This window comes from Dendrobates tinctorius, unplaced genomic scaffold (assembly GCF_039654945.1).
Source record: "Dendrobates tinctorius isolate UK_male_01 unplaced genomic scaffold, ASM3965494v1 ptg000022l, whole genome shotgun sequence".
Classification (NCBI taxonomy): domain Eukaryota; kingdom Metazoa; phylum Chordata; class Amphibia; order Anura; family Dendrobatidae; genus Dendrobates; species Dendrobates tinctorius.
The window spans coordinates 94,499,671-94,515,819 of record NW_027361690.1 but is presented as its reverse complement, the minus strand read 5'-3'; the positions used below and the strand labels follow the sequence as shown (position 1 = coordinate 94,515,819).

Below are 16,149 nucleotides of genomic sequence, written 5' to 3'. Positions count from 1 at the left end.
AATATGAATGATAACACCAAATTTTTTTCTCCACTCATGGTTAGTGGTTGGGTGAAGCCATTTATTGTCAAACTACTGTGTTTTCTCTTTTTAAATCATAATGACGACCCAAAATATGCAAATGACCCTGATCAAAAGTTTACATACCCTGGTGATTTTGGCCTGATAACATGCACAGAAGTTGACACAAATGGATTTGAATGGCTACTAAAGGTAACATCCTCACCTATAACCTGTTTGCTTGTAATCAGTGTGTGTGTGTGCATAAAAGCTGAGTGAGTTTCTGGGATCCAGACAGACTTTTGCATCTTTCATCCAGCCACTGATGTTTCTGGATTGTGAGTCATGGGGAAAACTAAAGAATTGTCAATGGATCTACGGTAAAAGGTAGTTTAACTGTATAAAACAGGAAAGGGATACAAAAAGATATCCCAGGAATTGGTAATGCCAGTCAGCAGCGTTCAAACTGTGATTGACAAATGGAAAATCAGGGGCTCTGTGAAAACAAAACCACGGTCAGGTAGACCAACAAAAATTTTGTCCACAACTCCCAGGAAAATTGTTCGGGATGCAAAGAAAAACCCACAAATAACATCAGCTGAAATACTTGACTCTCTGAATATTAGCGGTGTGGCGGGTGCAGAGAAGAGCGACCAAGGTTATTAGGGAACTAGGGGGTCTGCAATACCAAGACAGGTTATTACACTTGGGGTTATTTAGTTTGGAGAATCGAAGGCTTCGGGGTGATCTTATTACAATGTATAAATATATGCGGGGACAATACAAAGACCTATCTAATGATCTTTTTACTCTTAGACCTGTGACGGGGACAAGGGGGCATACTCTACGTCTGGAGGAAAGAAGGTTTAAGCATACTCACAGACGCAGATTCTTTACTGTAAGAGCAGTGAGACTATGGAACTCTCTGCCATATGATGTTGTAATGAGTGATTCCCTACTAAAATTTAAGAAGGGACTGGATGCCTTTCTTGGAAAGTATAATATTACAGGGTATATACACTAGTTTCATAGAATCATAGAATCGTAGAGTTGGAAGGGACCTCCTGGGCCATCTGGTCCAACCCCCTGCTCAAAGCAGGATTCGCTAAATCATCCCAGTCAGATGTCTGTCCAGCCTCTGTTTGAAGACTTCAATTGAAGGAGAACTCACCACTTCTCGTGGCAGCCTGTTCCACTCATTGATCACTCTAACTGTCAAAAAGTTTTTTCTAATATCTAATCTGTGTCTCCTCCCATTCAGTTTCATCCCATTGCTTCTAGTCTTTCCTTGTGCAAATGAGAATAAAGTTGAGCCTTCTACAATGTGACAGCCCTTTAGATATTTGTAGACAGCAATTAAGTCTCCTCTCAGTCTTCTCTTTTGCAAACTAAACATTCCCAAATCCTGCAACCTTTCCTCATAAGACAGGGTTTGCAGACCGGTCACCATTCTGGTCGCTCTTTTCTGAACTTGCTCCAGTTTGTTGATGTCTTTTTTAAAATGTGGGGCCCAAAACTGGACACAATATTCCAGATGAGGTCTGACCAAAGAGGAGTAGAGGGAAATAATGACTTCACGTGATCTAGACTGTATGCTTCTGTTAATACATCCTAGAACTGCATTTGCCTTTTTTGCTGCTGCATCACACTGTTGACTCATATTCAGTCTGTGATCTATTAGTATACCCAAGTCTTTTTCACATGTGCTGTCACTTAGCCCTATTCCTCCCATTCTATATATGCTTTTTTCATTTTTATTGCCCAGATGTAGTACTTTGCATTTCTCCCTGTTAAAAACCATTCTGTTAGTTACTGCCCACTTCTCCAGTTTATTTAAATCTTTTTGAATCCTCTCTCTCTCTTCTCTAGTATTAGCTATCCCTCCTAGCTTTGTGTCATCAGCAAATTTAATCAGTTTACCCTCAATTCCTTCATCTAAATCGTTGATAAAGATGTTGAACAATACAGGGCCCAGGACAGAGCCCTGTGGTACCCCACTTGAGACATTCTTCCAACTGGATGTGCAGCCATTTACGACCACTCTTTGGGTCCGATCACTAAGCCAGCTATGAATCCACCTAACAGTTGCCTTGTCCATTCCATACTTAGTCATTTTTTCAATAAGGATTGTATGAGAGACTTTGTCAAATGCTTTGCTGAAGTCAAGATATACTATATCTACAGCATTTCCTTGATCCACCCAATCAGTGATACCGTCATAGAAGGAAATTAAGTTAGTCTGACATGACTTATTAGTTACAAACCCATGCTGACTCTGTTTGATCACTTCATTCTTATCCAGGTATTGACTTACATGTTGTTTAATAATTTGTTCAAAGATCTTTCCTGGTATAGAAGTCAGACTCACCGGCCTATAGTTGCCTGGGTCCACCTTCTTCCCCTTTTTGAAGATAGGAACAACATTTGCTCTTCTCCAGTCTTCTGGCACTTCTCCTGTTCTCCAAGAATTTTCAAAGATTATGGAGAGTGGTTCAGAAATTTCTTCTGCTATCTCCTTCAGTACTCTGGGGTGTAATTCATCTGGACCTGGAGACTTGAATTCATTTAGGTTAGCTAAGTGTTTCCTCACTATCTTTCTGTTTATAGATATCCTGGATTCTTCTATTCCCTTAATAGGACAGTGAATAACAGTTGGTGTTACATTTCCTTTCTGAGAGAAAACAGATGCAAAATAGGAATTTAAAAGTTCAGCCTTCTCAACATCCTGTCTTACCATTTCATCATTTTCATCCTGTAAAAATCCTATAGCATCTTTGACTTTTCTTTTACTTTTGACATATCCCTTAATATTGCGTTGATTCAGGGAGCTAGTCTGATTGCCGTATGTGGAGTCGGGAAGGAATTTTTTTCCCCAATGTGAAGCTTACTGTTTGCCACATGGGTTTTTTTTGCCTTCCTCTGGATCAACATGTTAGGGCAAGTTAGGATAGGATATGGGTTGAACTAGATGGACTTAAAGTCTCCCTTCAACCTTAATAACTATGTTACTATGTTTTTCAAGATGCACAATAAGGAGGAACTTGAAGAAAAATGGGCTTCATGGTCGAGTGGCCAGAAGAAAGCCATTACAGCGCAATTGGAAAGATGAATGCAGCACATTATCAGCAAATACTAGAGGCAAATTTGCAATCAGCAGCCCGGAAGCTGTGCATGGGACGTACTTGGACGTTTCAACATGACAACGATCCAAAACACAAGGCCAAGTCGACCTGTCATTGGCTACAGCAGAACAAAGTGAAGGTTCTGAAGTGGCCATCTCAGTCTCCTGACCTCAATATCATTGAGCCATTCTGGGGAGATCTCAAGCGCGCAGTTCATGCTAGACAGCCCAAGAATTTACAGGAACTGGAGGCTTTTTGCCAAGAAGAGTGGGCAGCTTTACCACATGAAAAAATAAAGAACCTCATCCATAACTACCACAAAAAACTTCAAGTTGTCATTGATGTTAGAGGGGGCAATACATGGTATTAAGAAATGGGGTATGTAAACTTTTGATCAGGGTCATTTGGATGTTTTGGGTTTTTGGTATTAATTAAAAAAGCGAAAACACAGTAGTTTGACAATAAGTGGCTTCACCCAACCCCAACCACTAACCATGAGTGGAGAAAATGTCTTGGTGTTATCATTCATATTCTCTGAAAAAAGGCCAAGAAAGTAAAAATTCTGCCGGGATATGTAAACCTTTGCGCACAACTGTATCTGCCACCATCAATTGTTTATATAGGCCGATTGCACACCCATAAATGATAGCGAACGGCTTCAGGGATACCACGTCCATATACCACTCTTAGATGAGCTCATATGGGGGCCGATCATGGGATGTGACTAGGGTCCACAAATTAAGACATCTCCAACTTTCAGGATATCTTCGCACCTGGAGGGCCCAGGAGGGAGATATTAATGCCATATTTCCTGTTTTCATTTTATCTTTCCATAGATAGGAAACATGGCATATACATGGCATATATAAGGTTGTCCATCTGTCAGATTTCAATTTTGGGACTTGTCAATGCGTTCAGTTCACCACTTTGTCATAAATATGTCTGCCATAACTGTAAGACCCTTCTGGAAGGTGAACAATGGAACTCACACCAGTCTGTTTGCAGATCTATGACATAGGGATGCAAGGGCCATAAATCTGTCGCCATCCACATTCTTCTACAAGCTGTTCCTGAAATTCGTGTCTGTGATCCATCAGATAGTCCACTTTAATTACCTATTTCCAGCAGAAGGGTCCCAGCTGAATAAGGGTTATGTAGAGGTTATTAGAGTGTTAAAGCCCCGTTACACATAACGATGTCCCAGCGATCCCACCAACGATCCGACATGGATGGGATCGCTGGGACATCGTTAGGCTGATCGCTGGTGAACTGTCACATAGACAGCCCCTCCAGCGATCAGGACCAGCGAGCAAGCTGGTTTCTAATGTAAACATCGGGTATCCAGGAGCCGCGGCTCCTGGATACCCGATGTTTACCTTGGAAACCGGCGTACACACTGGTTTCCAAGGTAAAAATCGAATATCTAAGAGTCGCGCGGCTCCTGGATACCTGATGTTTACATTGGAAACCAGCGTCGCTGATCGCTGGTCCCTCGCTGCCACACGCAGCGATGCGTGCTGGCCAGCTGGCGAGATCGCTGTGGCGTCACAAAATCAGCGATCTCGCTAGCAAGATCGCTGTGTGTGACGGGGCCTTTAGCCTGTATCAGAGCTGAGTTAAGTAGTATTACAAACCCTACCAGATCTCATCTCAAGACAGTCAGTGTGGGAGAAGGTGAGCCCTGACAGCACTGTGAGATGAGATCTGGAAATGTTTCTAATGATACATAAATTAGCTCTGCTGTATCTCTATACAGTAGCTGCAGAGATCAATGAAGAGAGAAGGGAGTGATCTTTTCTCCACTGCATGATACTGCCTACATATGATTAGTCAATCTCCTGCAGGGGAAGAAGTACATGCCCTCAGACAAATCTCTAGTAAGGTCCACCTGAATTAGAACATAAATTATAACCTAAAAGTTACAAGCTAAAATTTCAGCAATGGAGACGAGAAATTAAAAAATACATTTTACTTATCTCTGTAGACAGTAACACATAACATTGCCAGCTTAATCTGTTCAAATTGACGAAAGGTCCTATTTAAAGGGTTGTCCAGTCTTTTTCTAAAACTTTGCAGTCAATCTACGTGAATGCAGTCTTCTGACTGCTTCTGAATCTTCACAGTGTGCGCAGAATTACCGGAGACAGACAAATAAAGCACACAGCTATTTCAAGTAGTATTATAGAGAATTAATGGAGCACAGGATAACATAAGCAGCCTCTGCACCAATCAGATGGGGATCTGCAGAGCCCATTGGAATTGGTGGGGCTCTCAGTGGTCAGACCAACAGAAACCAACAGATAACTTGAGAACTTGGTGTTACGTGCTACAGAACCACTTAGCACCCAGAATATGTTGTGCAGTTATATGTATGTATAATAGGTCCTATGTGAGATGCATGTCCCTAATGCATCAGCCCACAGGCTGCGCCCCTGGGCAGAGGGGACACGATATTCTCCTTTTGTCCGCCCTCCCCCCACCTTTGTAATTCCCACAATAAACATCGGCAGGCTCCGGCCACCTGCGGCTTTTGTAATGCATGTCTGGCCTGCCACTTTTCTATTGGCCTGCCCTCTGTATCTGTGTGATATATTCTGTGTCCTGTGAGTAAAGTGTTGTCAGACTGGAAATATGTGGAGAAGCAGTGATCTTTTATATGCGCCCATGTAACCAAGGAATTCCAGCCAGCGTCATTCATTCAGACTCCAGCAAACGCAGAGCGGACCTCCGAAAACATGGGGTGGTACTGAAAGAGGTACTCCAGCTTGGTAGACCCCGCTACACTTGGCATAAGGCGTTCACATATTTTGGGAAAAAAAAACACTGATGTTCAACTCTAAATCTCGGAGATCAATAATTCACTGAAGAAGGGATTTATAACCCAAAAAACTTAACCTTTATTGGCAATAAAAGTTAAAGTTTATGGGTAATAAATCTCATATTCAGTGAATTGTTACACACATTGCACGCAGCATAATCTTTTACTGTAGTCCCTATGGTGCTGTGCGATGCCTTCATGTGCCTCTTTGACACATTCTTCCCCCAAAATAATGCCCTGTAAGGTAGCACTTGTCATTAAGGTAGGGGATACTCGCTAGGCAGCCGATAAATCAGGACCAGCACAGGTTTCTTAACATAACTCAGTCCATTTGGATTATTATGCAGCATAAACCAGCAACCGCAACAGAAAGTTCATATCAGATCAGCACAGCGTCCATGACAGAGCTCTGCTCTGTTAATCCTGTGGTCACACAGGCTTTGCTATGTCCGGTACGCAGGCTCTCTAGCCTCACAGTTATCCCCTGTCCGGGTTACCTCATAGCTGCTTCTCAGTCCTGACGTTCATTTCCTTTCCTGGGAACTATCAGACACACGACTCCACGTGAACTCAGGAAGGCAGACACATCAGCCAGACGAGACCTTCCATACGGACCAACCGGGTCCAAGCATTCCCTCATGTGACCTACTCTAGCCACTGTATATGGTCTGTAACCACGCCCACCAGATCACATGGCTATGACCTCATCACAGGTCCTGCAACCATTCTCACACATACAGTTTCCTATGGGCGTTTTAGACACCGCCCTAGGTGGGTTTGTAGGTGATTGATACCACCCGTCTCACCAATCACCTGAAGGCTTCTCCCTAACACATTGGAACAAAACATCAGCTCTGCTGATCAGCACATAATCAAGCCTTCATCCCAAGGCCACCCACCTTGAGATACATAACGGTCATTTAGGACCCTGCTCCTGTTACCACACTGAATGTGCCTGTACACCCGTCCTGGGACACCCACACAGCGCCCCCTAGTGGACACAGTGGTCACTACACCACATACCTCCTCCCCTCTGTTCAAGCTTGTGGGGTCACACGACATCACCCCGGGATCTCGAGACCGGGCACCCATGTCACCTTGCCCTACCAGTCTAGAGAACCGTCTCCGGCTGTTTTGTCTGTCATATGGCCTCATATCTCCGTTAGGCCTCACCCACCCCCAGTGGCCAGAATTGTCAGGAACACCACACTGTACTTGCTCACTGAGCCAGTGCGCGTGTCCTGAGTGTCAGGATCCTGTCAGCGCCGGCGAGCAGCCTCCGCTGAGCAGGGACTCACCCACACTGTAGGGGTACTGGGGTCAGGTACAGCCAGAAAGTACCGATGCACAGGACCTGTGGATGCTGAAGTTTAGCAAGCAGACACGGGACCTACGGTCATGTGACTGCAAGGGGGCGGGGCTTAGTATCCTGCTTAGTGAGATGGAAAGACACTATACAGAATTACTCAGAGTCAGGCAAAACGGGGTTCATACACAGAGATAGCCGTAACATACCAAGGATGAGACAGAGCGGATAGTCAGGGCCAAACAGCAGTCAAAACCAAACAGACATAGAAAGTACCAAGCAGAATCCAAAGCAATATCCAGAGAACAGACAGAGTCATACACAGATTATCAAGCAACCAGAACACAGCAAAAACACATTCAGGGGTCACCACACTATACCAAGGGCAAGAGTATAACTGACAGGGATGGGAGCGTCCTGAGGCTATAAGAAGCCTCTCCCAGAACCAGGGAGAGGCCACAATCATAGCCCCAGGTGTGCAGGTAAGCCTGCACCGGGATCACAACCTTTAACCCCAGAAATGCCAGTCATCAGCACTGGTTCCAGACATTAACCCCACGTGTGCGAGTCAAACCCGCACTGAAATCATGACAGTACCCCCCTCTCAACGGGGGGCCTCTGGACCCCCAGGCTTGCCCGGGTACTTAGCATGGAAAGCCCGCACCAGGCAATCAGCATGCATCAACCGGGCCGGTACCCAGGACCTGTCTTCCGGTCCATACCCCTTTCAATGAACCAGGTACTGTACCGACCGCCGTACAAACCTGGAATCTACGATATGACCAACCTCATACTCCACCTGCCCCTCGACCAAAACAGGAGAAGCAGCAGACTCGGAGTCTTCCCGGACTGCTTCAAAAGGTTTCAGTAGAGATTTGTGGAAGACGTTAGGGATCTTGAAAGAGGGTGGAAGGCACAGCCTATACGTCACTGGATTGATTTTTTCCACAATCTTGTATGGGCCAATGAATTTGGGCCCCAACTTGGCTGAAGGAACCTTCAACTTAATGTTTCGAGTGGAGAGCCAAACCTTGTCTCCAAACTGAAACGTGAGCCCTGGTGTTCGTTTCCTGTCCGCGAAAAACTTATACCTGCCCTGAGACCTAGATATACTCCGCTGAACTTCTGCCCACGTATTCTGTAATCGCTGAACAGAGCCCTCAGCCCCGGGACACCCCGAGTCCAGACGAGAAAACTCACCAAAATGAGGACTGAACCCATAATTGATCAAAAAAGGAGTCATACACGTGGATTGACTCACCCAACTATTGAAGGCAAATTCAGCCAACGGCAGTGCATCGCACCAGTCATTCTGTTTAGCAGAGGTTAGACACCTGAGGATCTGTTCCAGGGACTGGTTAGTGCGCTCCATCTGACCATTGCTCTCAGGATGGTATGCAGACGAAAAGGACAGAGACATCCCTAATTTTTTGCAGAAAGCACGCCAAAACTTAGCCACAAACTGCACACCACAATCAGACACCACATTCTGGGGTACCCCATGCAACCGGATCACATGCTGCACAAACAACATGGACAGCGTCTCAGCTGACGGTAGTGCGGACAGGGGTACAAAATGAGCCTGCTTAGAAAACCTGTCCACCACTACCCATACCACTGTATTACCCTTATATGGAGGGAGATTGGTAACAAAATCCATGGATAAGTGAGTCCATGGTCTTTCGGGCACTGCCAAGGGCATCAGCTCCCCTGCCGGACGGCTATAAGAGCTTTTAGAACGAGCGCAGACCCCACAACCAGCAATTAATTTTTTTTATGTCCGAACCAAGGGTAGGCCACCAAAAGATCCTAGCCACCGCCAGACGTGTGGCTGAAATACCAGGGTGAGCACTCAGCTTGGATTCATGGAACTCCTGCAAGAGTTTCAGGCAAAGTTGCTCTGGGACAAACAACTTCCCTTCCGGCTTGGCCGCCGGGGCCCGCGACTGGGCCCTCTGAATCTCCCGTTCCAATTCAGATGAGACCTCTGCTATCACAACCCCAGGGTGAAGAATGGAGGACGGTGGCTCAGGGGGCGACACCGGCTGAAAACTGCGCGATAAGGCGTCAGCCTTGACATTCTTAGACCCTGGACGAAATGTAATTGTAAACTGAAAACGGGAAAAAAAGTGACCAACGGGCCTGTCTGGGCGTGAGTCTTTTAGCAGATTCAATGTATGACAAATTTTTGTGATCTGTGATCACTGTAACTGGGTGACTGGCCCCCTCGAAAAAGTGCCTCCATTCTTCAAACGCCAATTTGACCGCAAGAAGCTCTCTATTGCCTACGTCGTAATTTCTTTCCGCAGCAGAGAACTTCTTGGAAAAGAAAGCACATGGCCTGAGGTTGGTTAGAGTGGCAGGCCCTTGGGACAACACCGCCCCCCACCCCCACCTCAGAGGCGTCCACTTCCACGACGAATGGTTTGGACGGATCTGGCTGTACTAACACAGGAGCAGACATAAAGCTTCTTTTCAGGGTCGCAAAGGCCTCTTTTGCGAGCGAGGACCAGTTTCTCACATCCGCACCTTTACAAGTAAGATCTGTGAGTGGTTTGACCACCTGTGAAAACCCCCGAATAAATTTGCGGTAATAATTGCCGAACCCCAAGAAGCGCTGAAGACCCTTAAGGTCTTGGGGTTGCACCCAATCCGCAATGGCCTGCACCTTCTTGGGGTCCATGCGAAAACCCTCACAGGACACAATTAATCCCAAAAAAGACAATTCTTGAACAAAAAACACACATTTCTCCAATTTGGCATACAGATGATTTTCCCTCAGTCTTTGGAGAACGGTTCGTACATGATTCAGATGAGATTGACTGTCGGGAGAGTATATCAGAATATCGTCTAAGTAAATGACAACAAAACGACCAATGAGATCAGAGAATACCACGTTGATGAAATTCTGAAATATGGCTGGGGCATTGGTAAGACCAAACGGCATGACTAAATATTCAAACAGTCCCTCGGTCGTGAGGAACGCGGTTTTCCATTCATCCCCCTCAAGGACCCTTATCAAATTATATGCCCCCCGAAGATCCAGTTTGGAGAACCATTTTGCCCCTGAAAGTTGGTTACACAAATCGGGAATCAACGGAAGGGGGTACGTATTTCATACAGTAATCTTGTTCAGCTCACGAAAATCGAGGCAGGGACGTAAACCACCATCTTTTTTCTTAACAAAAAAAAACCCTGCCGCCACAGGTGAGACTGAGGGACGTATGTGTTCTTTGCGAAGACTCTCAGCAATGTAATCTTTCATGGCCAAGCGCTCAGGGCCAGATAAATTAAACAGATGGGCTTTAGGCAATTTAGCCCCCAGTACTAACTCGATAGCGCAGTCAAAGGGTCTATGTGGCGGCAACGTCTCGGCCTCGCTTTCAGAGAACACATCTTCGAATTCTTTCAGGTACTCCGGAATACATTCCAGCTCGACAGATGACACAGATACAGATTTAACAGGTTCAACCAATAGTGCAGACTTATCACATAACATCGAATCATTAAACCCCCACTGAACAATCTCCCCCGTTTTCCAGTTAAAGACTGGGTTATGGCGTTGTAACCAGGGCATGCCCAACACCAATCCTGCTGGTTGATTGTCCAGAACCAAACAACTTAATTTTTCCACATGGGTAGCGCCCACATTGAGTGAAAACAAGTCAGACATAAAGAGAATTCCCTCTTTAGGGAGGGGGGAGGAGTCAATGGCCACCACTTTGATCGTAACCTTAAGTCTAACTGTCCCTATCTTACAGCGTGTGACCAATTGGGAGTCAATGACATTGATGGATGATCCGCAGTCCACGAAAGCTGTAGAGGGAAAACAACAATCGTCCACTAACAGTTCCACATGAAGCAACACCTTAGAAAACGAGGAAAAGGGTACCTGAGGGTCTGAGTAGTCTCCCCGCTGTATACCCAGACCTAGTCGTTTCCCGTCGTCTGGGTTGAGGATGGACAATCAGGGCACTCCCTTTTCCAACGTCCCGTTTTACCACAGTAGAAGCATAACTGCTTTTCTCTCCGGCGTTGTCTCTCCTTTTCCTTCAGGGAGAGAGCCCCTACGTCCATGGGTACAGAAACAGTCTCTTTTCCACTAGGGAACAATGGAGTCTCCGCCTGCACCACCCCCCTGGCCCGCAGCCTGCGGTCCATCCGGACGGCCTGGGTCATGGCGTCCTCGAGTTAGGTGGGGGATGTAATGCCAAGGCATCCTGTAACCGCTCGGACAAGCCTCTGCGAAAGAGTCCTCGGAGTGCGTCATCGTCCCAAGAGACCTCTGCGGCCCAGCGGCGGAATTCTGTGCAAAACCACTCAGCCGAGTGTTTCCTCTGACAGACACTCATCACCATGTCCTCTGCCAATCGCACTCGGTCCGGCTCATTACATATGTGCCCGAGGGCCTCAAAAAATGCATTCACAGACACTCTCTCAGGGGCAGTGGGAAAAAGGGAGAAAGCCCAAGCTTGTGGGGACCCTCTTAACAGAGACATAACGACCCCTACCTTCTGACTTTCATCCCCAGAGGAACGTGGCCTCAAACTAAAGAAGAGTTTGCACCCCTCCATGAAGACCCTGAACTCCTTTTTGTTCCCAGAAAAAAAATCAGGCAGTTTAACAGGTGGTTTTGGGGACACCAAAACAACATCACTCGCCCCAGCCCCCAGAGACCCAGCAGCTAAAGCTGTATTACCTGTACACAGACACTGCATGCTAAGTAGAGATCTCCTGTATATAATGGCACTTATGGTGATATTAGTATTTTATTTTATTAATGATCAGGATTGTAGTATTCAGTTACCATATGGTGGTATTATGTTGTCCAGCCATGGTGTGGTGGTATTTGTTACTTTTATGTGCTGCTATTTGATCACTATGTGGTCTGGTCATGTTGTGGTGGTATTTGTTCCTGTAATGTGCTATTATTTGGTCATTATACGGTGGTAAAATGTGTTCTGGACATGGTGTGGTGGTATTTGTCCCTTGTATGTGGTATTATTGGTCATTTTAAAAATTGAAAAATAAATAAAAATATGCCAAAATTGTATTGGATATTTTAACAAATGATTAATAGGATAGAGTAGTGATCGGCCAATAGAGTTTACCTTGTAGTGGTGGCGGCTTAAAAAAATCTTTTGGCGAAAACAAAAGCTGCTGGCTATATGTGTGATCTGGTGAAGTGAACTGTTAAGATACTGTCACACTAAGGCTAGTTTCACACTAGCGTTTATGAGCGCAGCGACGGCCTGCGCACGGCCGCCGCTAAGCCCCGCCCCTGCCGCGCCCCGCCGGTAGCTCTGCCCACCGGCGCATGACGCTGCATGCGCCCTGCGTCCCCTATCTTTATCACAGGGGGCGCAGGCCGTGCGCAGTATGCATTTGGCGGCGCATGCGTCCTTTTGACGAGCCGAGTTTTTCAGCACATTTTTTGGGAGAGCGACGGGTGACAGAGGCAGGAGCCGGCGGCTGTGGCTAAAGCCTGTGCTGCTGCTAAAGAGAAATTAATATTAATTTCTTTTATAGCGTGCACAGTGACACCTGCAGCCGCTGGTTTCCAGAAGGCATCCCACTCACCCTCCTGCGCACCCCCGCAGCATCTCGTTGGTCCCGATGCCGGCAGCTCTTCCTCTGCTGAGCGATCATGTGGCCCCGCTCATTAACTTAATGAATATGCACGCCTCTCCACTCCCATAGGCATGGAATGAATATTCATTACCTTAATGAGCAGGGCCACGTGATTGCTCGTCCCAGGAAGAGCTGCCAGCGCCGGGACCAACGAGATACTGCGAGGGCACGTGGAAGGTGAGTTGGATGGCTTTTGCCTTTTTTTCTCATAGGAACCATTCATACAAGGATAGGGGATAAGGAGTCATGCATACCAGGATAGGGATGAGGGACAATGCATACCCGGGCTTATACTTGAGTCAATAAGCTTACCCAGTTTTTCATGGCAAAATTAGGTGCCTTGGTTTATACTTGGGTTGGCTTATACTCTAGTATATACGGTAATTTAAAAAAAACAAAAAAAACAGCGCAGCTACCCATCTATTCTTGATAACCAGCCTTGCTGAAGCTGACAGCCGAGAGTTGCAGCCCCTAGCTGTGAGTTTTCCTTGGCTGGCTATAGAAAATACAGGGGAAACCGTATTTATTTATAGCACAGGCGGCAGATGAATACTGCTGTCATTGTTATCACTTGAATGCAACTCTCAATATTCTCCCCTGCTCGTGCTGATTGCTGGCAGAGCAGGGGAGAATGATGAGAGCCGTCTACAGCACACTGCACTGGGGAACAGCATTGACATCTCCAGTACCGGAAATATTAGGAACTGTTAAACCGGCCTAAATGTGTAAAATTTGTATGAAAACTAGCGCAAGCAAAACAATTGTTTTTTTCTTTTCTTTTCCATTTGTTACTCTCTCTATATGATGGACAATCGAATACAGTTTTATGTCCTTTCATGCAATAATGATTCATGTAATAACTGGGAACATTAGACTCCAGGGTGACAGCGGAGGGACACACAAATCTAAACTTATCGATTTTTCTATCTAGAAAGCTTCATCCTGCGAACCATTTGCAAGAAAGTGGCCATAAAAGAGAATATGAATTTCTCTACAGACAGTTGTGGAAATACCCATAACGAAAAGTCAGATGACATTTTGTAAAAATTCCCAACACATCTCACAGAACTAGGTAACTCACACCTCTCTTTCACTTTTTTTTTTGTTCATGGTCTTTTTTTTTTTCCCCGCTTTCAAAATTTCTTGGTATTTTGGCGCTGGTGAACTTTTTTTCCTAAAATAAACACATAAAATGTTATGTGGAGACTCGACTCGGAACTTAGCTCACAGGGGCCAGTCATTTAGTGAATACAGTTTCTGGTGTTTCTTTTCTGAGATTAGGTGACTTCATTGCTTGTGAATTTTCATCTGTGGGTAAAACATCCACTCCGTCTTCTCATCATGTGGGAATAAAAAGAATGCAAGCCTGAAAAGGTACATGCATGGGGCCGCGGACCAGCACCAACATTGAGTCCAGAGGATTATTGGCTTCCCGACAAGATGAATGGCACCTTTACTTGGAACGTTACAGTAGAACATGTCACTATTTACAACGAGTCAAGCATCCCCCTGAATGACCTGCCGCACACTGGTTTGTGAGACCTTTACCTCCTTTCTGTTGCATCTCACAACACACTATTTCTCAGCGAGGCACACTACATTCAATTCATAACCTCCTGCTCTAGTGGCGACAGAACATGATGCAGGCCTTGTCTGGCTTCTATGATCCTATTCTGGTTGTTCAGACAGTTTGGACCTTCTTGCCTCTTTAGGTCCCCATCTAATCAGTGCCAGCTGCTCCACTCAGCCAACATTACCTTGTACTCGCTGTTCAAAAAGTAAGATCACTTCTCTGCGTTACATCGGCACTACGTTACCCTGTCTAGTCTTGCTAACCACTGCACTCTAAGGTTATATTTTTCTTTTATTTATTTTACTCATTTATATAGCGACAATTATTCCACAGCGCTATACAGACATTATTGGCACTGTCCCCGATGGGGGTCACACAATCTAAATTCCCTATCAGTATGTCTTTGGAATGTGGGAGGAAACCGGAGAACCCGAAGGAAACCCATGCAAATACGGGAAGAACATACAAACTACTTGCACATGTTGTCCTTGATGGGATTTGAACCCAGGACACTGCCTTTTTAAGTTGGATTACTGCCTGTAAATGCTCTTAAAGATTGTAAAATAAAATAATGGATGTATGCACAGCAATATCAAAACGACTTGCTGTGCACGAGTCCCATCTTTTGTAACGTGTTTTAACCACTTAAGGCTTTGAAAGCCATGAAACGGCTTTAAGAAGAAACCATATAAAATAAAAGAAGTGACCAAATAAAATAAAAGATGCAGGCAGCAAAGTTGCCACAAAAATGGCTAGAGACACGACAAAGAGGACACTTCAGGAAAAACACCGCCCGTATTTTCCTGAATCGACTTCTGCTTTAGAAACCTACAAGACACTGTGTGCACATAATTTACTGGACTGTTCCTTCCTCTGCACTTTAGCTTGTCCATTTCACCACACACATCAGTCGACCCTGTATCAATCATTGTCATGTCCGCCATGTCTGTTTTGCCTCAAGAACCCCTGGAGCGGTGTGCACGCGCATCTCATGTCTGCTATCCTGCATGTTCCCTAGAGCAGTGTCCACACTCACCTCAGGACTGTTGAGCTGCAGGATGCCTGCGTTTCTGCTCTGCCTTCTGTGATCATCTCGTCTTGTCTAGAACCCCTGATCATGTGTCCTTCCTATGTTCCAGCAGAGGCTGGTTCTGCATTCATCTCTGCATGTCTGGAACTCTGATCATGTGACCCGCCTAGGTTTCAGCACTGGTTCTGCTATCATCTCTGCATGTCTGGAATTCTGATCATGTGACCTGCCTAGGTTTCAGCACTGGTTCTGCAATCATCCCTGCATGTCTGGAATCCTGATCATGTGACTGCTCCCTGTGATCCTGGAGGATCTGAACTGAAAGTTCTTCCCTGGTCCTGACCCAGAAGTGGAGGTGCTATGCCCTATATCAGACCGCCCCTTCCTATGCTCAGGGCCTGAGTATTGTGTTGCTTCCCTGCATGGCTGCTTGGTCTGCTGGGTTGCTCCCTCTATTCTGTGCCCTTGCACTTTGCTCTGTCATGCGTCTCTGCACACGCTCCGTGCTCGTATTCCGTCTCTTGTCTCATGTTGTCCTTCGTGCTTTGTTTGTCCTCGCTATGCTTCCTTGTTATGCTATGTTCTGTACCCTGTCCCTGACGTCTCTCTCTACACGTGCAGGTCACCGTTCTGTACCCTGTCCCTGACGTGTCTCTCTACAAGTGCAGG

The 16,149-nt window shown here is 45.8% G+C and overlaps 1 protein-coding gene across 2 annotated transcripts in view; it reads right to left on the bottom strand.

Annotated features, from left to right (window-relative positions):
* Positions 1–16,149, bottom strand: part of PAQR5 (progestin and adipoQ receptor family member 5) — a 45,143-nt gene that overhangs the window by 26,105 nt on the left and 2,889 nt on the right. The window contains exon 1 of one of the 2 annotated variants that reach the window (XM_073568960.1): positions 15,487–15,707. The exons of the other annotated variant lie outside the window; for it this stretch is intronic. Coding sequence (XP_073425061.1) covers positions 15,487–15,569 — 83 coding nt within the window. The 5' untranslated portion in view covers positions 15,570–15,707. Of the gene's footprint in view, positions 1–15,486; positions 15,708–16,149 lie in introns of those variants that run through there. 2 annotated transcript variants of the gene reach the window in all.